The following is a 27090-nucleotide window of genomic DNA, read 5'->3' on the forward strand; positions in this document are numbered from 1 at the left end:
CCGGGAGGCGGAGGTTGCAGTGAGTCGAGATGGCACCACTGCACTCCAGCCTAGCAGCAGAGCGAGACTCCGTCTCAAAAAAAAACAAAAAAAAAAACAGATCTCCTCCACTCCAGATCGCTGGGTAACATTCACATGGCAGCCCTGCCCGCTGACTCACTGTGTGACTTGGGGCCAATGCTTGTGCCTCTCTGAGCCTCAGTTTCCTCATCAGTCAAACGGGGCTGAAAAATAAGAACTGTCCACCCCCAGGGCTGTGGTGAAGCTGATATGTTTGACGTAGGCGCTGGGCAGTCAGGAGCTGGTGTTCTGAGAAAGTACTTCCTCAAATGACATCAGCAGAGAGAAAGGGGGCGTCCCCCAAACCGCAAACCTGGCTGGTGGGGAGGGTGCCCCATATTTCATTAGTAACAGATTGACTGCAGGCTCTTATGACTTTAGGAAAACTGGGGCTTTGGACCTGGGAGAGCCACAGTCTGGCAGGGTGAGAACAGAATTGTGAGGGCATCTGAGCCCACTCTTTTCATTGTGGAGTATGAAAGAGTTCAAATCTGGCTGGGCGCGGTGGCTCATGCCTGTAATCCCAGCACTTTGGGAGGCTGAGGCGGGTGGATTATTTGAGGTCAGGAGATTGAGACCAGTCTGGCCAACATGGTGAAACCCCGTCTCTACTAAAAATACAAAAATTAGCCAGGTGGTAGTGGTGCATGCCTGTAATCCCAGCTACTGGTGAGGCTGAGGCAGGAGAATTGGTTGAGCCTGGAAGGCGGAGGTTGCGGTGAGCCGAGATTGGGCCACTGCACTCCAGTCTGGGTGAGAGAGTGAGACCCTGTCAAAAAAAAAAAAGAAGGAAGGAAGGAAGGAAAGAAAAGAGTTCAAATCTGCTTTTGGCCAGGCGAGGTGGCTCACACCCAGCACTTTGGGAGGCTGACGTGGGAGGATTGCCTGAGGCTAGGAGTTTGAGACCAGCCTGGGCAACGTAGTGAGACCCTGTCTCTACAAAAAGAAAAAAATAAAATAAGTAAATCCAGCTTTTGTCCTGGACTCGCTGTGTGACCTTCACCTGTCAGAGCCTCAGTCTCCTCATTTCTAGCAGATTCGTTCATTCCACAAACACTGAGCGCCTTCAGAACTGTGGCTGAGAATGCTGTAGACCAAGTTTGTCCAACCCATGGCCCAGGATGGCATTGAATTCGGCCCAACACAAATTCGTAAACTTTCTTAAAACAATGAGATTCTTTTTTTCTTTTTTTCTCATTAGCTATTGTTAGTGTCAGTGTATTTTATGTGTGGCCCAAGACAATTCTTCATCTTTCAGTGTGGCCCAGGGATGCCAAAAGATTGCACACCCTTGCCATAGACACAATCCCTGCTGCCCTGAAATTGTCAGACTAGAGGGTGAAGCAGAAATAGCAAGTAAAGGGCCGGGTGTGGTGGCTCAGGCCTGTAATCCCAGCACTTTGGGAGGCTGAGGCAGGTGGATCACTTGAGACCAGGAGTTCGAGACCAGCCTGGCCAAAACATGGCAAAACCCTGTCTCTACTAAAAATACAAAAATTAGCTGGGCGCACGCCTGCAATCCCAGCTACTTGGGAGGCTGAGGTGGGAGGATTGCATGAACCTGGGAGGTGGAGGTTGCAGTGAGCCGAGATTGCGCCACTTCACTCCAGCCTGGGTGACAGAGCCAGACTCCATCTCAAAAAAAAAAAAAAAAAAAAGAAATAGCAAGTAAAGCTGTATGATAATTCAAGATGGTCACACATAGGATATGAAAAAAAGAGGGATCCTGAGGTCAGGGAAGTCTTCTCTGAGGAGGTGACATTTGAACAAAGACCCAAATAAAATGAGGGAGGCAAGGGCCAGGCACGGTGGCTCACGCCTGTAATCCCAGCACTTTGGGTGGCCGAGGCAGGGGATCACGAGGTCACGAGTTCAAAACCAGTCTGGCCAGGATGGTGAAACTTCATCTCTGCTAAAAATACAAAAATTAGCTGGGCGCGGTGGCAAGCGCCTGTAATCCCAGCTACTCAGGAGGCTGAGGCAGGAGAACTGCTTGAACCCAGAAAGTGGAGGTTGCAGTGAGCCAAGACCGTGCCAGTGTACTCCAGCCTGGGTGACAGAGCAAGACTCCGTCTAACAAAAAACAAAAGAGGGAGGTTGCTACATGGGTGTCTGATGGAAGAGGGTGCCAACCAGAGGGAAGAGCCAGTGCAGAGGTCCTGTGGTGGGAGTGTGTCTGATACATTGGAGGCAAGTGTGTCTGAGGCAGAGTGAGCGAGGAGGCAGTGGAAAAAAAGGAGGGAGCGAGGTGACAGGCAGCTCATGTAAGGGCTCATAGACCATGAGGCCATGATCAAGGTTGGCTTTAGGCCTCAGTTTACATCTGGCTTCCTAGGACGGGACAAGCATCACTGGGCTGGAAGGAAACTCATCCATAAAGGGCTTGTGTAGCCTCATGGCTAAAATTCTTGTCTCTGAAGCCAGACAGCTGGGTCCATAATCCAGCTCTGATCTTTCTAGATTGGGAGACCCTGGCCAAGTCACTCCTCTCTGGGCCTTGGCTTCCCCGTCTCTGAAATGGGCCTAGTAAAAACCATATTCCCAAGGGCTGATCTGATGAACTGGCAAAACAATTCAGGGAAGCTAAGGGCGTTGAAACCTTAACTGATCAGTGAACGAAAATGCATTTCTGGGACAGGTATAGCGGCTCATGCCCAACACACTTTGGGAGGCTGAGAGGGAGGCGGATCACTTGAGCCTGGGAGGTGGAGGTTGCAGTGAGCCAATATCATGTCACTTGCACTGCAGTCTGGATGACAGAGTGAGACCCTGTCAAAAAAAAAAAAAAAAAAAAAAGTATCACCTGATAGGTATCTGGTGGGTATTTTGTGAGGATTAAATGAGATCATAAGACCAGGTGTGGTGGCTCACGCCTGTAATCCCAGCACTTTGGGAGGCCAAGACAGGCAGATCACTTGAGTCCAGGAGCTCAAGACCAGCCTGGGCAACATAGGAAAACCCCACCTCTAGAAAAAGTACAAAAAATTAGTCGGGCATGGTGGTGCACATGCTACTCAGATACTCAGATACTCAGGAAGCTGAGGTTGAAGGATCGCTTGACCGCAGGAAGTTGAGACTGCAGTGAGCTATGACTGTGCCACTGTACTCCAGCCTCGATGACAGAGTGAGATCCTATCTCAAAAAAGAGAGAGAGAGAGAGAGAGAGAGAGAGATCATAGCTAGAGGCACTGGATGCATAGGAAGCTTTCTAAAGGGTTAGTTGCTATCATCACCATCATCGTCATTATCATCATTATCTATACTCTCTGGCTAGTATAGTGATTTGCATATTATAAGCCTTCAGTAAATATTTGTCAAATAATGATAATAACTGTAGCTCATATTGAGTGCTTACTAGGTTCAGACACTTTTCTGAGCCTTTTATGTGTCCATCCATGGGGGTAAGTGGTAGTATTATACCCATTTTACAACTGGGGAAACTGAGGCTCAATGAAATGAAGTGACTAGCCCAAGATCAAATGGCTAAGAAGTGCCAGAGGCCACATGCAAGCCCAGGCCTCCTCACTCTGGGCCCCATGGCATCAGAGCCAACACTAGAGAAGGAAAGATATTTCACAGAGGTGGACTCGAAAATAGAGATTCACTGTTGGGCGCAGTGGCTCACACGGGTGGATCACTTGAGGCCAGGAATTTGAGACCAACCTGGCCAACATGGTGAAACCCCATTTCTACTAAAAATACAAAAAAAATTAGCCAGGTATTGTGGCACATGCCTGTAATCCCAGCTACTTGGGAGGCTGAGGCACGAGACTCCTTTGAACCTAGCAAGCAGAGGTTGCAGTGAGCCAAGATCGTGCCACTGCACTCCAGTCTGGGTGACAGTGTGAGACTGTCGAAAAAGAAAGAAAGAAAGAGAGAAAGGGAGAAAGGGAGGAAGGGAGGAAGGAGAAAGGAAAGGAAAGTAAGGAAGGAAGGAAAGAAGAAATGAAGGAAGGAAGGAAAATAAGGAAAGGAAGGAGAAAAGGAAAAGAAAGAAAGAGAGAGAGGGAGGGAGGGGAAAGGAAAGGAAAAGGAAGGAAGAAAGAAAGAAAAGAAAGAAAGAAAGAAAAAGAAAGAAAGAGAGAGAAAAAGGAAGGAAAGAAAGAAAAGAAAAGAAAATAGAGATTCACCCTCTTTTTTTTTTCTTGAGACAGGGTCTCACTGTCTCAAGATGGTGCAGTGGCACCATCATAACTCACTGCAACCTCAACCTCTTGGCTCAGGTGATCTTCCCACCTCAGCCTCCAAAGTAGCTGGGACCACAGGCTCATCCCACTATGCCATGCTAATTTTTGTCATCTTTTGTAGAGATGGGATCTGGCCATGTCACCAGGGCTGGTCTCGAACTCCTGGGCTCAAGTGATCCGCCCGCCTTCACCTCCCAAAGTGCTGGGATTACAGGCATGAGCCACCACACCTGCCTTCTAGGGGTGTCTTAAGAGTTGTAAGACACATCTCAGAAGCTGTGGGTGGCATTCTAGGTTGTCCCCAAGGACTGTGGGGTGCATCTTGGGATTCTGTTCTGGGGTGTGAGACTGTCTTAGGAGCTGGAGAGGAATCTAGTTGTGTCTCTGTGGTCTATTGGGGCACCCCAGATTTTGCTGGCATCTCCATGGTTACTAGGGCATCCCCTGAGTCTGAAGGCATTCCTGAGGTTGTCTTGGGGTCTCAGCACTTGTGGGGGCATCTCAGAGATGCTGTAGAACCATTCAGGGATTAAGGGACACCTGAGGGACTGTGGAGGTGTTCCTGGGGTCTGTGGAGAACTCTAGGATTTGGTGGGAACCTATATTCGGTCTATGAAAATGGCTCTGTGGGTGTGGGGGATTCTGGAGGTACTGAGGGAGGGTCTATGCATGATGGGATGATGAGAGTTGGGGATGATGGGGAGCTCTGGAGGAATTTTGGGACATCTGAGGAACTGTGGTGGGGGTTCTGGGATCTGAAGGGTTTTCCCTGGGCCCTCAGAACACCACTGGCAGGGAGTTTGTGGGAGCGCCCCCAGAGATTTGGGGACATCCCTGGCATTCGTGGGTGCACTCTGGGATTCTTGGGGCACTCCTGGGGCTTGTGGCATGTCTCAGAAACAGTGAGGATACTGCTAGGATTATGGGGGCATCTGGAGAGCTATGAGAGTGCCCCATGGTCTATGAGGGTGTCTCAGAACACCTCTAAGTTGTGCTGAGATGCCCTGGGATTTGAGGGGGTACCCCTGAACTTCTTGTGTGGGGTTGTCTCAGGGACAGTGAGGGTGCTCCTTGGGATTCTGAGAGACTGTGGGGTGGCTCCTGGGGCTTGTGGGGCCTGTCAACATCACGGAGAGTTTGCAGGAGTGTCCCCACAGATTTGGGGGTGTCCCTGGTGTTTGTGGGGACGCGTGCGGCGATTGTGAGGACATCAGAGCCAACGCGGGCGGCTTTGGGGTCTGCGGGGGAGTCCCCGCCAGAGCCGTGCTGGCGCCCCAGACCCGCCCCGCCCTGGGGGCGGCTCCAGCGTGAAGCCGGAAGGGCCGAGGCGACAGGGCGGGGTGGGGCCCGCGGGCCCGGGGCTGGGCAGGCGGCCTGCGTGGGCCTCCCGTGGTGGGCGGCGCAGCTCCCCAGCGCCCGCCGAGGCGGGGCCGCCCCGCGGCCATGGCGCGGCCGCGCGGCCTAGGCCGCATCCCGGAGCTGCAACTGGTGGCCTTCCCGGTGGCGGTGGCGGCTGAGGACGAGGCGTTCCTGCCCGAGCCCCTGGCCCCGCGCGCGCCCCGCCGCCTGTGTTCGCCGCCGTCCTCGCCCGTCTTCTTTGCCAGCCCGTCCCCAACTTTCCGCAGACGCCTTCGGCTTCTCCGCAGCTTCCAGGATTTGGGCCGCCAGGCGTGGGCTGGGGCTGGGTAAGTGCAGCGCTGGTGGCCGTGGGTTCAAGTCGCCCCTGGCCACCTGGCGCACGCCTGGGTCTGGGGTTCGTGGCTCACTCTCTCCAGCCTCACTTTCCTCTTCTGTCACATAGCAGCGATCAAAATCTCCCTGCCCGCCAGGGTTGCCCTGGAGACTTCTGATAGGGCATGCAGTAGACGTTTAATAAATGTTGCATCCTTCCCACTTCCTGTGCAAACCTGAAGCTGCGGTCACGCTTTGGAGGAGTGAGGGCGACCTGCCATCCAGGTCATGTGTTCATCCTGGGGCTATGTGTTCAGTTCTGTCAGCCTCAGTCTACTGGCCTGTGAAATGGGGCCAGTCATGCACTCTGGGGGCGGCCTTGCGGTGAGGCTCGGTGTCATTCCTTGTACCGGGCCACGGAGGCCAAATGGAAGTTCCCTTTCTGGCCAGACGGGGTGGGCTGCGGGGGCGGGAAGTCTGGGGGTGACAGGCCCCGAGGCCACATCCGGTCTGGCTTTCTAATGTCCTTATATCCTGGAGGCAGAAGTTGGCAGCCCGAAGTTGGGCACTGGCTGGCCCTGGGGGCTTCTCCGGGTCCTCAGCCTCCCCCTCTTCCACCTACCTTCCACGTGCAATTGAGGCACAGACTGAAGGAGGGCACGGCGGGGCAGGACCGGGCCCAGCGACTGGCCCCAGGAACGAAATGGGGCGGGGACAGAAGAGGAGGAGGGGCCGGGGCCTTTGGGAGCCCCGCGTGGGGTCCGCAGGGTGTGTGTAGGGAAATCGTTGCCTCTCTCCGGGTCTCTCTGTCTGCGTCCTGCGTCTCTGTTTCCACATCTGTCTTTTCTGTCTGTTTTGTCTCTTCTCCCCACCGCTGAGCTGCACCTTCCCCTCCCCTGGGTTTATGTCACCCGGCCCCACACTCGAGTCCCGTTTCCCCGGGGGCGCACGGCGATCAGAGACCTCGAGCGGGCCCAGCTCGACGTCAGGGCGGGGAGGGGGGAAAGGCGGGGCCGGAGGCGGTGGCAGGAGGGCGGGCCCGGAGCCGGGAAACCGGAGCCCCGGGGCACCCCAGAGGCCTAGGAGGGAGGAGACAGGGGGGAAGTGTGCGTCCGATTCCGCAGGACCCCTGCAGGGGGAGGCAGACAGAGCGCCAGTGCGCTCCCCTCCCCCGTGCAGACCCAGGAACGCCCGACCGCCCGGGGCTGTCCCTGGGGGGGTCACCAGAGGCGTGGAGGCGGTGCCGGCAGTGGAGGCCGCAGACACCTTGGGCCTGGCCAGCAGCGCGCGCCACACCACCCTGCAGCCGTCCCCATGCGCGCCCCGACGACGGCGCTTGGCTCCCATGCGCTCCGGTGCAGCGCCCCGGGCCCGGCCCCGGCCCCCTGCCCTGGCACTGCCCCCCACGGGCCCCGAGTCCCTGACCCACTTCTCCTTCAGCGATGAGGACACCCGTCGGCACCCTCCGGGCAGATCTGTCAGGTGGGTGGCCCGTGGCCAGTCAGTCCTCTCTTTTAATACTGAAGGGCACTGGCTGTGCTGGGGGAGTGGGGGTGCTGAGTCTACTTGGGTGAGTCCCCTAAGTGGCTTCCAGGATCTGGCTGGGGCCCCACTCCCTTTCCTGGCTCTAAAGGCCTGGGGTGCTGCTGAGGGCTTCTTGAAGGTGGCAGCCCTCAAAGTGGGTGCTGGGTCTATTCCTGCCTATCCAAGGTAGGACCCGTCACCCTCTTTGTGCCCCTAAACCTGGGCTTCTGGCATTCACTTTGGCTGCAAATATGGGTGTCCAGCGTCACCTGGGCTCCAATCCCAGGCCACTGGCCTAGAACCAGGTCCCTAAGTCCCTGCCTGGCTCAGTGTCTCCAGCCTTACCTTCCCCACCCCCTCTCATGCTGGAGCTGCCAGGCTGAAAACCAAGCTGGGTTGGGTGGCGAGGGGAGATTCTGGGACGCATGGAGGGTGTTTAGAATAGGCTGGACTGAGCTGGGGCTGTGAGTGGCCTTTAAGTTCTCAGAATTCTCAGGGGTTTCTTCTAGCCTTGTTCTTGCTTTCCTGCTCCATGGTCTCTAACACAGACACGCACACAGGGCAATCCGGGTCACCTGCTGTTTACCGTACCAGGTGTGGGTCTCCTGGCTGCACCAAGAGGACCCTGCAGTTGACTCATGGCCACACACAGGTGACACACAGACCACAGCAACCCTGGCCCAGCCATCGCACATCCTTGTCTACGCTGCGTTCCTCCACAGTGGGGGACATTGTATTTTGGTGAGACACATTCTCACCAAAATACACACCCAGGGCCCACACATGTTTCTGCAAGCTGGACTCCCACCTGCACCAGATACACACAGGAACGCACCTCGTGCCCACACAGGGGTCAGGGACTGTCACAGTATCAGTGTGACATGGTCTCATAAAGTCACCCAGACTCAGAAATACACAGATAAAGACACAGAGATGCACACAGGCACTCATGAGCACCCAGCCCCTGCTCACACAGGCAGATGTGCGATGCCACAGAGATGTCTATGTGCGATGCCCCGGGGCACACAGACCTCCCTCTCCCCCAGTCTCTTACATACTCAGCCCCCCAAACAGCTGTGTCACCTGGCACCACGCGCCTGCCTGGGAGACACACTCCAGCACCCGCCTTCAACCTCCGTGTGACCTTCACAAAGCAAATGCCAGGCCTTTCCATAAAGGCTGCCTGGCACCACCTACAAGTGAGTCAGGTGGAAAAGCACAGGGAGCCAGGGGAGACGCCAGGCCTGCCTGCCCTGCGCGCCCCGGGGGAAGACACTGGACGCAGCTTTGTAGCTCAGCTGCCCAGGTTCAAATCCACTTTCTAGGCTGGGTGTGGTGGCTCATGCTTGTAATCCCAGCACTTTGGGAGGCTGAGGTGGGAGGATGGCTTGAGCCCAGGAGTTTGAGACCAGCCTGGGCAACATAGCAAAACCTCATCTCTACAAAATAAATAAATTTTAAAAGAAATCCATGCTCTGCTACTAATAACCATGGTATTTATCCTTTCTGTGCCTCAGCTTCTTTTTCTTTCTTCTTTCTTTCTTTCTTTTTCCTTCCTTCCTTCCTTCCTCCCTCCCTCCCTCCTTCCTTCCTTCCTTCCTTCCTTCCTTTCTTTCTTTTCTCTCTCTTTCTCTCTTTCTCTCTTTCTTCCTTTTTTTTTTTTTTTTTTTCAGGGTCTCGCTCTGTCACCCAGGCTGGAGTGCAGTAGAGTGATCTTGGTTCAATGCAACCTCTGCCTCCCGGGTTCAAGCAATTCTTGTGCCTCAGCCTCCCGAGTAGCTGGCATTACAGGTGTATGCCACCATAGCCCAGCTAATTTTTTTGTATTTTTAGTTGAGATGGGGTTTCTCTATGGTGGCCAGGCTGATCTCAAACTCCTGGCCCCAAGTGATCCATCCACCTTGGCCTCCCAAAGTGCTGGGATTACAGACGTGAGCCACCGTGCCTGGCCTCAGTTTCTTTGGAAAATGGAGCATTAATGCATGTTACAGTATAGCACAATGCCTAGCATGTGGCCTTCACATAAGTTTGGTTTTTTTTTTCTTTCTTGAGACAGAGTCTCACTCTGTCACCCAGGCTGGAGTGCAGTGGTGTGATCTTGGCTCACTGCAATCTACGCCTCCTGGGTTCAACCAATTCTCCTGCCTCAGACTCCCAAGTAGCTAGGATTACAAGCGCCCCGCCACCATGCCTGGCTAATTTTTATATTTTTAGTAGAGACGGGTTTCCCCATGTTGGCCAGGCTGGTCTCGAACTCCTGACCTCAAGTGATCTGCCCGCCTTGGCCTCCCAAAGTGCTGGGATTACAGGCATGAGCCACTGTGCCCAGGCTTTTTTTTTTTTGAGACAGCATCTCTATCATCCAGGCTGGGGTGCAGTGGTACCATCTCTGCTCGCTGCAACCTCCGCTTCCCAGGCTCAAGCGATGCTCCAACAGGCATGAGCCACTGTGCCTGGCCACAGTTCTTGTTATTATAATCTTTACCAATGTGTTCCTTTCCCCCGCCCCCGCTCCCTAGCTTGTTTGTGTGCCATCAGTCCCTGCAGTAGTCATCCCCCAAGGCCTAGACTCTCCCTCAGCTGCTGCATAGCCCTCAACAAGCCCAATTTCATGCTCCCAAAAGCCCTGGTGGGAAGGCCTAGGGGCCACATGGAGGGGGAAACAGGTAGCAACTTCATCTGAAAGTGTCACCAAATGGTCAGCCTGAGGCCAGATGCAGTGGTCATGCCTATAATCCTAGCACTTTGAGAGGGCGAGACTTTGGGAAGCAGATTTCTTGAGTCTAGGAGTTCAAGACCAGCCTGGGCAACATGGTGAAACCCCATTTCTGCTTAAAAAAAAAAATAGCTGGGTGTGGTGGTGTGCACCTGTGGTTCTAGCTACTCAGGAGGCTGAGGTGGGAGGACCGCTTGAGCCCGGGAGGCTGAGGCTGCAGTGAGCCATGATCGCCCCACTGCACTGCAGTCTGGGTGACAGAGCAAGACCCTGTATCAACACACACACACACACACAAACAAACAAACAAACAAAAAACAATGATTAGCCTGCCTAAGAGGGAGTCTTGGGCAGGTCATTTCACCTCCAATGGAGTGTCTGGGCATGTGGCTGTGATGTAAGGCTGGCAGCTACCCCTGTGTCTGGGTTGCAGCCTTGGGTCCCATGGGGGTGTTGCTGGAGTGGCCTCTGGCCTAACTTTGGGCCACCCTGAGCAGTCAGTGGCAAGCCAGGGAGGGGTGACTCTCCATGGCTCAGGGGTCTGATTCTGGGGCATCACTGGCCCTGACTCTCCCCTATCCCCACCAGCTCCCAGGCAGCAGTTCTATAGTCCTGTACCCTCCCCTCTGTCCTCCCTCAGCCCAGGGGACATCGGGTCTTGAAACACAAACAGCAGGGCCCCATCCAGGCCTCTGGGCTCCTGCTGACGTGAGCTGAGCCCCTTGGGGCTGGTGGATGTGCCAGGATGTGCTAGCTGGGCACCCACTTGGGAACAGAGTCTCACCTTCCTAAACTGTAGCTTAAACCCTGGGCCGGGGAGTTGGAGGTGGGGCGTCGTCTCTGTGTAGCTATGTTCCTCTCGCCTTCTCTGGAGCTGAAAAAAAATCCACCTTAGGAGACAGGACACGGTTCTCAGACAATGAAGCCACCAACCCCATGTCTCCTTATGCCATGGGAATGTTAACGGGACTTATATGTTGCCGGGCGCAGTGGCTCACACCTGTAATCCCAGCACTTTGGGAGGCCGAGGCAGGTGGATCACCTGAGATCGGGAGTTCGAGACCAGCCTGACCAACACGGAGAAATCCCGTCTCTACTAAAAATACAAAATTAGCCAGGCATGGTGATATACGCCTGTAATCCCAGCTACTAGGGAGGCTGAGGCAAGAGAATCTCTTGAACCTGAGAGGCGGAGGTTGCAGTGAGCCGAGATGGCGCCACTGCACTCCAGCCTAGGCAATAAGAGCGAAACTCCATTTCAAAAAAAAAAAAAAAAACAACAACAAAAAACCAGGACCTATATGTTAACTTACAGAGTGGGTTGGAGCCCTCTATCGGTCAATGTGTATAAAGCACTTCCATAATGCCAGGCACACAGCAAGCATTCAATAAATGTCTTGTTATTATTACTCTATGCCTGAAAGGATCTAACCTGGCACCCAGGACACAGCAGGTGCTCAACAAATGGACACTATTGGCTGAGCGCAGTGGCTTACGCCTGTAATCCCAGCACATGGGGAGGCTGAGGCGGGTGGATCACCTGAGGTCAGGAGTTCGAGCCTGGCCTGGCCAACATGGTGAAACCCGTCTCTACTAAAAATACAAAAATTAGCCAGGTGTAGTGGCACGTGCCTGTAGTCCCAGCTACTCGAGAGACTGAGTCAGGAGAATCGCTTGAGCCCGGCAGTAGAGGTTGCAGTGAGCTGAGATCGCATCACTACACTCCAGCCTGGGTGACAGAGTGAGACTCCATCTCTAAAATAAATAAATAAATAAATGGACATTATCATCAAAGGTCCAAGCTGATGATCTATGATTATTTCATCTTAAGAGTGGGGTTTTTTTTTTTTTTTTTTTTGAGACTATCCCCTAGGCTGGAGTGCAGTGGCTCAATCTTGGCTCACTGCAATCTCCACCTCCCAGGTTCAAGTCATTCTTCTGCCTCAGCCTCCTGAGTAGCTGAGATTACAGGCGCACACCAGCACGCCAAGCTAATTTTTGTATTTTTAGTAGAGACGGGGTTTCACCATGTTGGTCAGGCTGGTCTCAAACTCCTGACCTAAAGATCCGCCCACCTTGGCTTCCCAAAGTGTTGGGATTACAGGTGTGAGCCACTGCGCCCGCCCTTTTTTTTTGTTTTTTTTTGAGATAGGGTCTCACTGTATCGCCCAGGCTGGAGTGCAGTGGCATGATCACAGCTCACTGCAGCCTCCAAATCCTGGTCTCAAGCAATCATCTTGCATCAGCCTCTTGAGTAGCTGGGACTATACACATGCACCACCATGCTCAGCTAACTTTTTAATTTTTTTTAGAGATAGGGTCTTGCTATGTTGCCCAGGCTGGTCTCAAACTCCTGGCCTTAAGTGATCCTCTCACCTCAGCTTCTCAAAGTGCTGTGATATAGGCGTGAGCCATTCTGCTAGGCCCATTTTATCCATTTTCGAGTGTATAGTTCAGTGGCATTAAGTACATTCACATTGTTGTGCAACCATCACCACCATCCATCTCCAAGACTGTTTTTTTTTGAGACAGGGTCTCTATCACCCAGGCTGGAGTGCAGTGGCACCATCACTGCTCACTGCAGTCTATACCTCCAGGGCTCAGGTGATCCTCCCACCTCAGCCTCCTGAGTAGCTGGGACCACAGGCGCACACCATCATGCCTTGCTAATTTTTTCCATTTTTTGTAGCGATAGGGCCTTGCCATGTTTCCCAGGCTGGTGGCGAACTCCTGGGCTCAAGCAATCCTCCCGTGTGGGCCTCCCAAAGTGCTGGGATTACAGATGTGAGCCACCTCACCCAGCCTCCAAGACTTTTTTTTTTTTTTTTTTTTTGAGACGGAGTCTCGCTCTGTTGCCAGGCTGGAGTGCAGTGGCGCAATCTTGGCTCACTGCAACCTTCGCCTCCCAGGTTCAAGCAATTCTCGTGCCTCAGCCTCCCGAGTAGCTGAGATTACAGGCACGCACCACCACATCCAGCTAATTTTTGTATTTTTATTAGAGACGGGGTTTCATCATGTTGGCCGGGATGGTCTCGCTCTCCTGACCTTGCAATTCGCCCGCCTCCGCCTCCCAAAGTGCTGGGATTACAGGCGTGAGCCACTGCACCTGGCCAGGACTTTTTAATGTTCTCAGACTGAAACTTTAAGCAAAAACACACCATTTCCATATCTCCCCCAGCCCCTGGCACCCACTCTTCTACTTTCTGTCTCCAAGTTTGAGTACTCCAGGTACCTCATATAAGTGGAATTTCCTGTGCACTATTTGTCTTTTTCTGACTGGCTTATTTTACTGAGCGTAATTTTGTTTGTTTGTTTTTGAGACAGAGTTTCACTCTTATTGCCCAGGCTGGAGTGCAATGGCCCAATCTTGGCTCACTGCAACCTCCACCTCCCGGGTTCAAGTGATTCTCCTGCCTCAGCCTCCCAAGTAGCTGGGATTACAGGCATGTGCCACCACGCCCGGCTAATTTTGCATTTTTAGTAGAGACAGGGTTTCTCCATGTTGGTCAGGCTGGTCTCGAACTCCCAACCTCAGGTGATCTGCCCGCCTCATCCTACCAAAGTGCTGGGTCACTGAGCATGTTTTCAAGGTTCATCCATGTTGTAGCCTGTGTCAGAATTCCTTTCCTTTTTAAGGCTGAATTCTATTCCATTCAATGGATATAACACATTTTGTTGATCCATTCATCTGTTGATGGACACGTCAGTCACTTCTACCTTTTGGCCATCATGAATTATGCTGCTGTGAACATGGGTGTACATGTATCTGTTTGAGATCCCCGCTTTCAATTCTTTTGGGGATAGTCCTAGGAGTGGGATTGCTGGGTTGTGTGGTGATTCTACGTGTTTGTTTGTTTTGAGGGTTTTTTGTTCATTTGGTTGGTTGGTGTCTGACACAGAGTCGCGTTCTGTCGGCCAGGCTGGAGTACAGTGGTGTGATGTCGGTTCACTGCAACCTCCGTCTCCCGGGTTCAAGCAATTATCCTGCTTCAGCCTCCCGAGTAGCTGGGACTACAGGCACCTGCCACCACGCCCAGCTGATTTTTGTATTTTTAGTAGAGATGGGGTTTCACCGTGTTGGCCAGGCTGGTCTCGAACTCCGGACCTCAGGTAATCCGCCCACCTCGGCCTCCCAAAATGCTGGGATTACAGGCGTGAGCCACCGCACCTGGCCTACAAACATTTTTGATTGGGGTTATGGTGGTTCTCTCAACAGCAGGTAGGAATGGATTGTTTGTGAGTGGGGAGGAATCGGAGCAGCAGAGAGACCTGGTTGGAACGGAGAGTGTAGCAGGTGAGAGAGGAGGTGATGTGACCTCAGGGATGCGAAGAGTCCAGGCCTTCAACAAGGTCTGTCTCTGGAACTCAAATCTGAGGCCCAGGAGGCAGGTCAGAGGCTGAGAGATGGGGTGGATGGAGGTAGGAGTGCCTCCTGGCTCCACAGTCCCTTCTCTTGGAGTGAAGAGACCAGCTGTCTGGAGGGGAGAGCAACTGGGAAACAGGACACGGGTAAAGGCCAGTTACAAGTGGCATCCTGGAGAGAAGGTGGCTCAGGACATAGCTGTCCCCAAAATACCCTCCTTGGCATTGCATGCACGGGATGGAGGAACCCCAAGATCTTCAAAAGTAAAAGGCCCTTCAGGAACCATCCTAATAGGCGTGACATGGTATCTCCTTTTTTTTTTTTTTTGAGATGGAGTCTTGTTCTGTCACCTAGGCTGGAGTGCAGTGGCATGATCTCGGTTCACTGCAGCCTCTGCCACCTGGGTTCAAGCAATTCTTCTGCCTCCGCCTCCCAAGTACCTGGGATTACAGGCATCCACCACCACACCCAGCTAATTTTTGTATTTCTAGTAGAGACAGAGTTTCGGCATGTTGCCCAGGCTGGTCTCAAACTCCTGACCTCAAGTGATCCACCCACTTCGCCTCCCAAAGCACTGAGATTACAGGCATGAGCCACCTCACCAGACCTGTATCTCTTTCTTTTGATTTGCGTTTCCCTGATGAGTGATGTTAAGGATTTTTTTCATGTGTTTATTGGCTGTTTGAATATCTTTTCTGCAGATATGCCTATTCAAGTCATTTGTCTATTAAGTCAAATTATTTACAATTTATTATTTATTATTTTGAGACAGGGTCTCACTCTGTTGCCCAGGCTGGTGTGCAGTGGCATGATGTCAGCTCACTGCAATCTCTGCCTCCCGGGTTTAAGTGATTCTCCCACCTCAGCCTCCCTAGTAGCTGGGATTACAGGTGAGAGCCGCCATGCCTGGCTAATTATTTTGTTTATTTATTTATTTATTGAGACAGAGTCTCACTCTGTCATCCAGGCTGAAGTCCAATGTCGCGATCTCAACTCACTGCAACCTCCACCTTCCAGGTTCAAGCAGTTATCCTGTTTTAGCCTCCCAAGTAGCTGGGATTACAGGCAAATGGCACCACGCCCGGCTAATTATTGTATTTTTAGTAGAGACAGGGTTTCACCGTGTTAGCCAGGATGGTCTCGATCTCCTGACCTCGTGTTCCACCCACCTCGGCCTCCGAAAGTGCTGGGATTACAGGCGTGAGCCACCGCGCCCGGCCAATTTTTTTTTTTTTTTTGTATTTTTTTGGTTGAGACGGGGTTTCACCATGTTGCCCTGGCTGGTTTCAAACTCCTAGACTCAAATGATCCACCCACCTCGGCCTCCCAAAGTGCTGGGATTACTGGCATGAGCCACCAGGCCTGGCCTATTTATTTTTGAAACAAAGTCTCCCTCTGTCGTCCAGGCTGGAGTGCAGTGGTAGGATCACAGCTCACTCACTATAGCCTCAAACATCCCAGGCTCAAGTGATCCTCCAGCCTTAGCCTCCCAGTAGCTGGGACTATAGGCACACACTGCCATGCCTGGCTAATTAAACAAGTTTTGTTTCTTTGTGTTTTTTTGTTTGTTTGTTTGTTTTTGAGTAGCTGGGACTATAGGCGCACACCACCATGCCCGGCTAATTTTTGTATTTTTAGTAGAGATGGTTTCACCATGTTGTCCAGGCTGGTCTTGAACTCCTGACCTCAAGTGATCTGCCCGCCTCAGCCTCCCAAAGTGCTGGGATTACAGGCATAAGCCACCGTGTCCGGCCCTTTTTTTTTTTTTTAAGTGATGGGGTCTCACTATATTGCCCAGGCTGGCCACAAGCTCCTGGTCTCAAGCCATCCTTCCACCTCAGCCTCTGTTGAGACACAAAAGTCTTTGATTTTGTTGAAGTCCACTTGTTTGTTATTGTTGTTGCCTGTGCTTTGGTGTCAAATTCAAGAAATCATTGCCAGATCTAATGTCGTGAAGCTGCTAAGAGTTTTATAGTTTTGGCTCCTATGTTTAGGTATTTGATCATTTTGAGTTATTATTATTTTTTTTTTTTGAGATGGAGTCTCGCTCTGTCATCCAGGCTGGAGTGCAGTAGTGTGATCTCGGCTCACTGCAACCTCCGCCTCCTGGGTTCAAGCGATTCTCCTGCCTCAGCCTCCTGAGTAGCTGGGATTACAGGCACCCACCACTATGCTCGGCTAATTTTTAAATTTTTAGTAAAAACAGGGTTTCACCTTGTTGGCCAGGCTGGTCTCGAACTCCCACCTCAGGTGATCTGCCCACCTCAGGCCTCCCAAAGTGCTGGGATTACAGGCATGAGCCACTATGCCTCGCCTTGAGTTAATTTCTGTATGTGGTCCACCTCTTCAGTTTTCCCAGCACCATCGTTTTGAAAAGACAGTTCTTTCCCCATTGCGTAGTCTCTGGGGTTAGACTGGTAGGTAGATTTCAGGCTATGCTCTGACTGGGTGCAAGTGGAGAGGGAGAGAGGATAGGAACCCCCTGCTTCCGCTTTCTAGGTCAGCCTATAGAGAGTCACCATAAGACTTTACTGGAATGGTCTCTCTACTAAGAAGTAAGTTTGAAATCTCCTAGGCCTGCCAGGCACTTATAATCCCAGCACTTTGGGAGGCTGAGGTGGGCAGATCACTTGAGGCCAGGTGTTTGAAACCAGCCTGGCCAACATAGTGAAACCCTGACTCTACTAAAAATTCAAAAATTAACCAGATGTGCTGGTGCATGCCTGTAATCCCAGCTACCTGGGAGGCTGAGGCAGGAGAATCGCTAGAACCCGGGAGGCAGAGGTTGCAGTGAACCGAGATCGCACCACTGCACTCCAGACTGGACGACAGAGTGAAATCCTGTCTCAAAAACAAAACAAAGCAAAACAAAAATGTATAAGAAGACACGCTTCAGGCATAGCGTCTCATGTCTGTAATCCCAGCACTGTGGGAGGCCAAAGTGGGAGGATCTCTTGAGCTCAGGAGTTACAGACTATCCTGGGCAACATATTACTATTACTATTACTAAATATTACCTTATTACTATAATTACTTGTTACATATTACCTTATTACTATTATTACATATTACCTTATTACTATTGCCTTATTACTATTATTACATATTACCATACTACCATTATTACATATTGCTAATATATGTAATATTACTAATATTACATATATAATATTAGTAATATATAGTAATATTGCATATACATGTATGTAATATTGGTAATATTGCATATACATGTGTGCAATATTGGCAATATTGCATGTGCATATATGTAATATTAGCAATATTGCATGTGCAAATATGTAATATTGGCAATATTGCATGTATATGTAATATTAGTAATATTGCATATTGCATATTACTAATATTGCATATTACCTATTACTACGAAAAATTCAAAAATTATCTGGGTATGGTGGCACATGCCTACAGTCCCAGCTACTCAGGAGGCTTAGGTGGGGAGATCACTAGAGCCCAGGAGGCTACAGTGAGCTATGATGGTGCCACCGCACTCCAGCCTGGGCAACAGAGTGAGACCCCATCACTAAATGATAAGCTGCAAACTTGGAGAAAAATACATGATAAGGGATTTGTATCCAGAATATATAATGGGCCAGCCACGGTGGCTCACGCCTGTAATCCCCGTGTTTTGGGAGCCCAAGGCGGGTGGATCACTTGAGGCCAAGGTGAGCGCATTGCTTGAGCCCAGGTGTTCCATACCAACCTGGACAACATGGTGAGACCTCATCTCTACGAAAAATACAAAATTTATCTGGGGGTGGTGGTGTGTGCCTGTAGACCCAGCTGCTTGGGAGGCTGAGGTGGGAGGATCTCTTAAGCCAGGGAGGTGGAGGTTGCATTGAGCTGAGATTGTGCCATTGCACTCCAGTCTGGGCAACAGAGTGAGACCCTGTCTCAAAAAAAAAAAAAAAATTAGCTGAGCTTGCTGGTGTACACCTGTAGTCCCACCTACTTGGGAGGTGGAGGTGGAGGATAGCTTGAGCCCAGGAAGTTGAGGCTGCAGTGAGCTGTGATTGCCCTATAGGACTCCAGCCTGGGTGATAGAGCAAGACTTCATCTCAAAAAAACACCAGGCTAGGCGCGGTGGCTCATGCCTGTAATCCCAGCACTTTGGGAGGCCGTGGTGGGTGGATTACTTGAGGTCTAGAGTTCGAGACCAGCCTGGCCAACATGGTAAAATCCCATCTCTACTAAAAATACAAAAATTAGCCAGGTGTGGTAGCAGGTGCCTGTAATCCCAGCTACTAGGGAGGCTGAGGCAGGAGAACTGATTAAGCCCGGGAGACGGAGGTTGCAATGAGCCAAGATCACACCACTGGACTCCAGTCTGGTTGACAGAGCAAGACTGTCTCCAAAAAACTAAAAAGATAAATATAGATTATGTCAAGTAAGTAGTGTGATTTTAGTTTGTGTGTGTGTGTTTTAAGGAAGAGAAATAGTATTGGGCTGGGCATGGTGGCTCACGCCTGTAATGACAGCACTTTGGGAGGTAGAGGCGGGCGGATCACCTGAGGCTGGGAGTTCGAGACCAGCCTGACCAACATGGAGAAACCCCATCTCTACTAAAAATACAAAATGGGCTGGGCATGGTGGCCCACGCCTGTAATCCCAGCACTTTGGGAGGCCGAGGCGGGTGGATCACCTGAGGTCGGGAGTTCCAGACCAGCCTGACCAACATGGTGAAACACCGTCTCTACTAAAAATACAAAATTTGCCGGGCGTGGTGGTGCATGCCTGTAATCCCAGCGACTCGGGAGACTAAGGCAGGAAAATCGCTTGAACCCAGGAGGCGGAGGTTGCGGTGAGCCAAGATTGCTCCATTGCACTCCAGCCTGGGCAACAAGAGTGAAACTCCGACTCAAAAAAAAAAAAAATTATTATGGTTGAAATTTCAGCTGGATTGGTCAGGGGAGGCTTCTTTGTGGTGGTGACATTTGAGCAGAGGCCTGAAGGAGGGAAGGAGGAGCCGCTGCAAATCTGGGCTGGAGAAACAGCCTGTGCAAAGGCCCTGAGGCAGGACTGTGTCTGAGATTTTTTTTTTTTTTTTTTTTGAGATGGAGTCTTGCTCTGTTGCCCAGGCTGGAGCACAGTGGCAAGATCTTGGCCCTCACTGCAACCTCCGCCTCCTGGGCTCAAGTGATTCTCCTGCCTCAGCCTCCCAAGTAGCTGGGATTACAGGCACCCACCACCATGCCTGGCTAATTTTTGTACTTTTATTAGAGATGGGGTTTCACCATGTTGGCCAGGCTGGTCGAGAACTCCTGACCTCCAGTGATCCGCCCACCTTGGCCTCCCAAAGTGCTGGGATTACAGGCATGAGTGAGCCACCTCACCCCGGCCTGTGTCTGAGATTTTTAGGGAACAGTGAGGAAGCCATTGTGGCTGGAGCAGAATGAGTGAGGGGGGAAGGGGAAGTCATGGGACAGGACCTGTGAGCTGCAGTGAGGACTTTGGATTTTGCCCAGAGTAAGGTGGGATCCAGTGAAGGCTCTGAGCAGAGGGAGGACTTGACCTCATTCAGGTGTTTCCAAGCTCCCCCTGGTGGCCACTGAAGAAAGACTGGGGGTTGAAAACAGGAGGTGGGTACTAGGGCAGAGGTGAATGCAACCAGTCCTGGCTGAGGGAAGCTGGCCAAGGAGTGGGTGAGAAGTAGACAGATTCTGGATAGATTTTGGCACCAAGGCTGATTTGAGGTACGAAGGAAAGAGTGAATGATCCCATAAATTTTGGCCTTGGGGTGTCCCCAGCACAGCAGTGAGGACGGGTGCACACCGGTGCTCAACAAGTTCCATCTTTGCAATTCTGTGTCTCCTGTCTCTTTTAAGGCGTCTGTCTTTCTTTGACATCCTCCACGTGGTTGGGCGCAGTGGCTCAGGCCTGTAATCCCAGCACTTTGGGAGGCCAAAGAGGGAGGATCACGAGGCCAAGCGTTTGAGACCAGCCTGGCCAACATGGTGGAACCCCGTCTCTACTAAAAATACAAAAATTAGCCAGGTGTGGTGGTGCGTATCTGTAGTCCCGGCTACTCAGGCGGCTGAGGCAGAAAAATCACTTGAATCCAGGAGGTGGAGGTTGCCGTGAGCCAAGATCACACCACTGCACTACTCCAGCCTGGGCTACAGAGCGAGACCATAACTCAAAAAAAAAAAAAAAAAAAAAAAAAAAATTCTCCACCTGAATTTGTGAGGACTTTGCCTGGAATTCCCTTAGGCTCCTCATCCCACCCCACCACCTTTTTTTTTGAGACGTTGTCTTGCTCTGTCACCCAGGCTGGAGTGCAGTGCCACAATCTTGGCTCACTGCAACCTCCGCTTCCTGGGTTCAAGCGATTCTTATGTCTCAGCCTCCCAAATAGCTGGGACTACGGACACCTGCCACCATGCCCAGCTAATTTTTGTATTTTTAGTGGAGACAGGGTTTCATCATGTTGGCCAGGTTGGTCTTGAACTCCTGACCTCAAGTGATCCGCCCCCCTTGGCCTCCCAAAGTGCTAGGATTACAGGCATTACAGGCGTGAGCCACTGCGCCCGGCCTCCTCATTCCTCTTGACCTCCCTAACAGCGTTTCAGCCTCCTGACCCCTCTTCTCGCCCATCCCCTGCAGCTTTGAGGCAGAGAATGGGCCGACACCATCTCCTGGCCGCAGCACCCTGGACTCGCAGGCGAGTCCAGGACTCGTGCTGCACGCTGGGGCGGCCACCAGCCAGCGCCGGGAGTCCTTCTTGTACCGCTCAGACAGCGACTATGACATGTCACCCAAGACCATGTCCCGGAACTCATCGGTCACCAGCGAGGCGTGAGCATCCCTCTCCCCACATGCCAGTCCCCCAGGCCTGGTCCTGCTGGAAGCTGCCCTTCCCAGCAAGGAGTGGGGGACACCCACCCCTATCCTCCTCAGCACCCCCAACCCGTCCTCCCCAGTGAAGGGTAAGCCGCACCCTGCCCCTCCTATAAAGGGCTCAGTTCCTTTTTTTTTTTTCCTTTTCCTTTTTTGAGACGGAGTCTCGCTCTGTCATCCAGGCTGGAGTGCAGAGGTGTGATCTCAGCTCACTGCAACCTCCGCCTCCTGGGTTCAAGTGATTCTCCTGCCTCAGCCTCCCGAGTAGCTGGGACTACAGGCACCCGCCATCATGCCTGGCTAATTTTGTATTTTTAGTAGAGACGGGGTTTCACCATGTTGGCCAGGCTGGTCTCAAACTCCTGACATCAGGTGATCCGCCTGGGATTACAGGCGTGAGCCACCGTGCCCGGCCTCAGGTCCTTTTTTTTTTTTTTTGAGACGGAGTGTCGCTCTGTTGTGTTGCCCAGGCTGGAGTGCGGTGGCGTGATCTCAGCTCACTGCAAGCTCCGCCTCCTGGGTTCACGCCATTCTCCTGCCTCAGCCTCCAGAGTAGTTGGGACTACAGGCACCCGCCACCATGCCCGGCTAATTTGTTTGTATTTTTTAGTGGAGACGGGGTTTCACTGTGTTAGCCAGGATGGTCTCGATCTCCTGACTTCACGATCCGCCCGCCTCGGCCTCCCAAAGTGCTGGGATTACAGGCGTGAGCCACCACGCCCGGCCCTCAGTTCCGTTTTTAAAAAATATATTAAAATAGTGATCGGGTCTCACTATGTCGCCTAGACTGGTCTCAAACTCCTGGGCTCAAGCAATCCTCCCACCTCAGCCTCCCAAAGTGCTGGGATTGCAGGCATGAGCCACCCCGCCTGCTCTCAGTTACTTTATTAGCATGTCCAGCCAGAAAGGTGTGAGTGCCCACCCACTGCATCCTCCCACAGTGTGTGCATCTCACCTGACCCACCCCCCGCCCCTCCCCCAGGTTTTCCTGAGCTAACCTCCCTTATCGTGACACTTGTTGAGGTGTGACTTCCCCCTGAACCTGCTCAGCCTCTTCCTCTCTCACTGGGTTCCTCCAGGCCTTGCCCCCAGCCATTGCTGTGCACACCTCAACCCCCTTGGTCCCCTTCCTGTTCACTGCTCCCCTCATCAAGCCCCGCCCTTGCAACGTATTCACCTCGGGTCAGTCTTGGAAGCTCACACTCATAATCCTAGCACATTTGGATGCTGAGGCAGGATTGCTTGAGCTCGGGATTCTGAGACCAGCCTGGCCAACATAGCAAGACTTCATCTCTTTTTTTTTTTTTTTTTTGAGATGGAATCTCGCTCTGTCACCAGGCTGGAGTGCAGTGGTGCGATCTTGGCTCACTGCAACCTCTGCCTCCCGGGTTCAAGCGATTCTCCTGCCTCAGCCTCCCAAGTAACTGAGACTACAGGCGTGCGTCACCGCGCCCAGCTAATTTTTGTATTTTTAGTAGAGACAAGGTTTCACCATGCTGGCCAGGATAAGATGTCATCTCTTTAAAAGAAAAAATAAATAAATAAAAAGGTCAGGCACGGTGGCTCACGCCTGTAATCCCAGCACTTTGAGAGGCCAAAGTGGGCAGATTGATCCAGGCCAGGAGTTTGAGACCATCCTGGCCAACATGATGAAACCCAGTCTCTACTAAAAATACAAAAATTAGTGGGACGAGAGGCACATGCCTGTAATCCCAGCTTCTTGGGAGGCTGAGACAGGAGAATCGCTTGAACCTGGGAGGCGGAGGTTGCAGTGAGCTGAGATCATGCCACCACACTCCAGCCTGGGTGACAGAGTGAGACTCTGTCTAAAAAAAAAAAAAAAAAAAAAAAGACAAAAAAAACACCCAACCATATTCACCTCTTCCCTCTCCCCTTTTCCACTTTGTCTCTTTTCCCCGGACCTACCTGAGCCACACTCCTTGACTGCCATTTCTTCCACGATCAGCCCTGGACACATGTCCACCCTTATGCGGTACAAGTGTTCTTTCCCTAGGTCCCACAGAGTCCCCTCCCTCCCTCTCAGCCTCCCTGGGTCCAGCCTCACAAGGCATCTACCCCAGACAGTTGCTTCTCTGCGGACCCCTGACCTGCCTCTGTCCTCAATCACAGGCACGCTGAAGACCTCATCGTAACACCGTTTGCCCAGGTGAGACCTCTTCCCAAATGGTTAAGGAGAGAAGGGGCTCCAATGCTCCGCCACACTTGGGGACAGGGCCCAGCCCCGCCGTCCCTCTGGGGAGACCCCCTCCCAAATGGTTAAGGAGAGAAGGGGCTCCAATGCTCCTCCACACTTGGGGACAGGGCCCAGCTCCGCTGCCCCTCTGGGGGAACCCCACTCCTCACTGCCGCTCCCCATCCCAGGTGCTGGCCAGCCTCCGGAGCGTCCGTAGCAACTTCTCACTCCTGACCAATGTGCCCGTTCCCAGTAACAAGTAAGTGAAGACTGGGCTGCAACGGCTGTGATCATAAGGTGAAGCATATGCGGGTTCTGCTCTCAGCCCTGCTGTGTGACCTCCGGCAGGCAGGTGACCTCTCTGAACCTCTGTTCAGACAACAGCTCCCAGGGAGCCAGAGAGCCATTGCAGGTCAAGTGCCTAAGACACAGAGGTGTTTTTTGTTTTTTGTTTTTTGTTTGTTTGTTTGTTTGTTTTGAGATCAAGTCTCACTCTGTCACACAGGCTGGAGTGCAGTAGTGCGATCTTGGCTCACTGCAACCTCTGCCTCCCGCGTTCAAGTGATTCTCCTGCCTCAGCCTCCCGGGTAGCTGGGATTACAGGCATGCGCCACCACACCAGGCTAATTTTTGTATTTTTAGTAGAGATGGGGTTTCACCATGTTGGCCAGGCTGGTCTCAAACTCCTGACCTCAGGTGATCCACCCGCCTCAGCCTCCCAAAGTGCTAGGATTACAGGTGTGAGCCTCTGCGCCCGGCCCAGAGGTTTTTATAAATAAAGATTTACGAGTCTGGATGCATGGTGGTGAGGCCACATCCACAGTCCCCAGGCCCACCCTGGGTCTTGACACCAAGTTGCTGGGCAAATAGCATTCCATGGTGCTTCTGTTGCCCCTCTGCAAAGTGATGATCACAGCCAAGTGTGCTGGCTCATGCCTGTAATCCAGTACTTTGGGAGGCCAAGGCAGGAGGATCACTTGAATTCAGGAGTTCAGGACCAGCCCGGGGGAAACAAAATGAGACCCTGTCTCTAAAAAAAAAAAAAAAAAAAAAATTAGCCCAGCATGGTGGCCTGTGTCTGTGGTTCCCACCTACACAGGAGGCTAAGGCAGGAGGATCATTTTGAGCCCAGGAGGTTGAGGCTGCAGTGAGCTGTGTTCCCACCACTGCACTCCAGCCTGGGTGACAGAGCAAGACCCTGGTTCAAAAAATAAATAGATAAATAAAGTGGGGATTACAATAATGCCTCCCTTAGATAACTGCCGTGAGGAGAGGAGATGATGTCTAGAAAGTGCTAGAATATTGCCCTGCACGTAGTAAGTGCAGAGTACATAGGAGTGGATCTTAATTGTTTTAGGGCAGGAGATGTGGCTGAGAGCTGCCATTGCTTCTGGGGGTGGGGGATAGAGACATCCTTAGGGGCTTGGAGGATTTGTGGAGAGTTAGTCAAGAGAGCAGAGATCTTGGAAACCCAGGACCTGACCTTAAGGCAGATCAGCCACGTGGTCTTGAAGAAGCTGTTTCACCTCCTTGAGTCTCAGTTTCCACATCTATAAAATGGATGTTTCTGGGGCTCATTGAGGCTGCAGGCAGAGTACATGGCAGCGTCCTTAGGACACGGTGAGCTTTCAGACAAATGAAAATTGGCACTGTTCATGAAAGCGAGAGGCAGGGACCTGGTGGGGGGACCCAGGCTGACATTGCAGCCCCATTTTTTTTTTCTGCAGGAGGTCCCCGCTGGGCGGCCCCACCCCTGTCTGCAAGGCCACGCTGTCAGGTAGCTAAGCCCAGAGGGGTGGGAAGGGGCCCCTCTTGCTGCCCCATTGGGGGTCCCTCAGCCCCTTCCCCACCCAGCAGTCCACTCACCTGGCGAACCCCGTCACCGCGGGCTGGGGCCTCTGGGCTTCTGCCTACAGACCTTCTCAGTCACTACCCTGGCTGCCCCTTCCTTAGAAGAAACATGTCAGCAGTTGGCCCGGGAGACTCTGGAGGAGCTGGACTGGTGTCTGGAGCAGCTGGAGACCATGCAGACCTACCGCTCTGTCAGCGAGATGGCCTCGCACAAGGTGTGCAGGTGGTGGGCAGAACCCCTGGGCGGGGCCGGCGGGAGCGGGGCCCGTGGGTAGAGCCAACCACTGGATGGGACCAGTGGGCACGGCCTGCGGATGGAGCCAGCCATTAGGTTGTTCCTGTGGGCGGAGATAGCTATTGGATGTAGCTGATTAGGGCAGGGCCAAATCCCTGGGCGGGGGCTGGTGGAGATGGGCCCTATGGGTGGAGCCAACCACTAGGTTAGGCCCGTAGCCGAGGCCAACTATTGGGCGTGGCTCATGAGGGTGGGGCCAATCTCTGGGTAGGGTCTATGGTATGGGGTCAGTCCCTGGGTGGGGCCAGCCCCTTGGCGGCAGCTTCAAGGCTTGAAGCTCCTGTAGATTATGACTTTCCCCAGGGCTGGAGGAGCCTGGTGTGTGTTGTGGGGTGGGGTGTGTCTGTCTGGTTGTACATATGTCAATAGGTGACCGTTTCCATTGGGGAGTTTTATGCTTTTATGGTCTGCAGGGGTGTATCTGTGGCTATAGGTCTGTGTAGCTGCTGGTTTATTGGCTACACATTTGCAGCGCTGGGGTGTTGGGAATAGATTCTGAAGAGTAGCACGCCAGTGTGTACTTGTGGAGGTGTATAGGTTTGCACGGGTAATTATGCAGGGTTATAGGTGTGTGGGGCTGTGCCAGAGGGGTGCGCATGTCTGCAGGGGAGAGTTGGACAAGATGGGAAACTGAATGTGTAGCTCTATGTGTTTGTGAATGTGTGTGTGTGTTTGCAGGGCCGCAGGGGTGACTGCAATGCTCCCATGTACAGTTGTGCAGACCGTGCACTGCACAACTCCAGGGGACACCATTCAGGAAGCAGGCAGTATGTGTGAATGATGCTTCCTGGAGTTGGAGAGAGTGGTAACAGCCCTTGTGGGCGGGTGCCTATCAAGAAATGATCTGTAGGTGGGAGTGTCTTTGTTGGGGGGTGCTTACAGCAGTGGGTGGAGGCTTGTATGGGAACATAGCAGTCCGAGGGCGATTGTGTCCCTGAGGGTGGATCAAGCATCTGAAATGTAGCTGTGTCTCTGGATATGGGTCTGAGGATGTTTCTGCAATGGTGTGTGTGTGTGTGTGTGTGTGTGTGTGTATTTTTGCATCTGTGAGTATATTTCCTTATGGATTTGTCGGGATATGTTTGTGTCCAAGGGCAGTGGATATTTGCAATGGTTGGAAAGTGTGTCTGTGGGTGTGTTTAGTGTGTGTCTGTAAGTGTGGCTGGCTGGGGAGGCCAAGGCGGGCGGATCACCTGAGGTCGGGAGTTCGAGCAGCCTGACCAACATGGAGAAACCCCGTCTCTACTAAAAATACAAAATTAGCTGGGTGTGCTGGAGGGTGCCTGTAATCCCAACTACTCGGGAGGCTGAGGCGGGAGAATTGCTTGAACCCGGAAGGCGGAGGTTGCGGTGAGCCGAGATCGCGCCATTGCA

General features: G+C 52.4%; 1 protein-coding gene across 3 annotated transcripts in view; it reads left to right on the plus strand.

Annotated features, from left to right (window-relative positions):
• Positions 1-5609: 5609 nt before the first annotated feature.
• Positions 5610-27090, plus strand: part of LOC100440902 (3',5'-cyclic-AMP phosphodiesterase 4A) — a 39232-nt gene continuing 17751 nt past the window's right edge. The window contains exons 1-7 of one of the 3 annotated variants that reach the window (XM_063719931.1): positions 5676-5932; positions 7359-7400; positions 21143-21334; positions 23507-23543; positions 23759-23829; positions 25298-25347; positions 25524-25636. In XM_063719931.1, the coding sequence (XP_063576001.1) occupies positions 5691-5932; positions 7359-7400; positions 21143-21334; positions 23507-23543; positions 23759-23829; positions 25298-25347; positions 25524-25636 (747 nt within the window). In that variant the 5' untranslated portion in view covers positions 5676-5690. Of the gene's footprint in view, positions 5933-7358; positions 7401-21142; positions 21335-23506; positions 23544-23758; positions 23830-25297; positions 25348-25523; positions 25637-27090 lie in introns of all 3 variants that reach the window. The other 2 variants (XM_024236865.3, XM_054539656.2) reach the window with 2 other exon arrangements.

Source organism: Pongo abelii, chromosome 20, assembly GCF_028885655.2.
Source record: "Pongo abelii isolate AG06213 chromosome 20, NHGRI_mPonAbe1-v2.0_pri, whole genome shotgun sequence".
Taxonomy (NCBI): Eukaryota; Metazoa; Chordata; class Mammalia; order Primates; family Hominidae; genus Pongo; species Pongo abelii.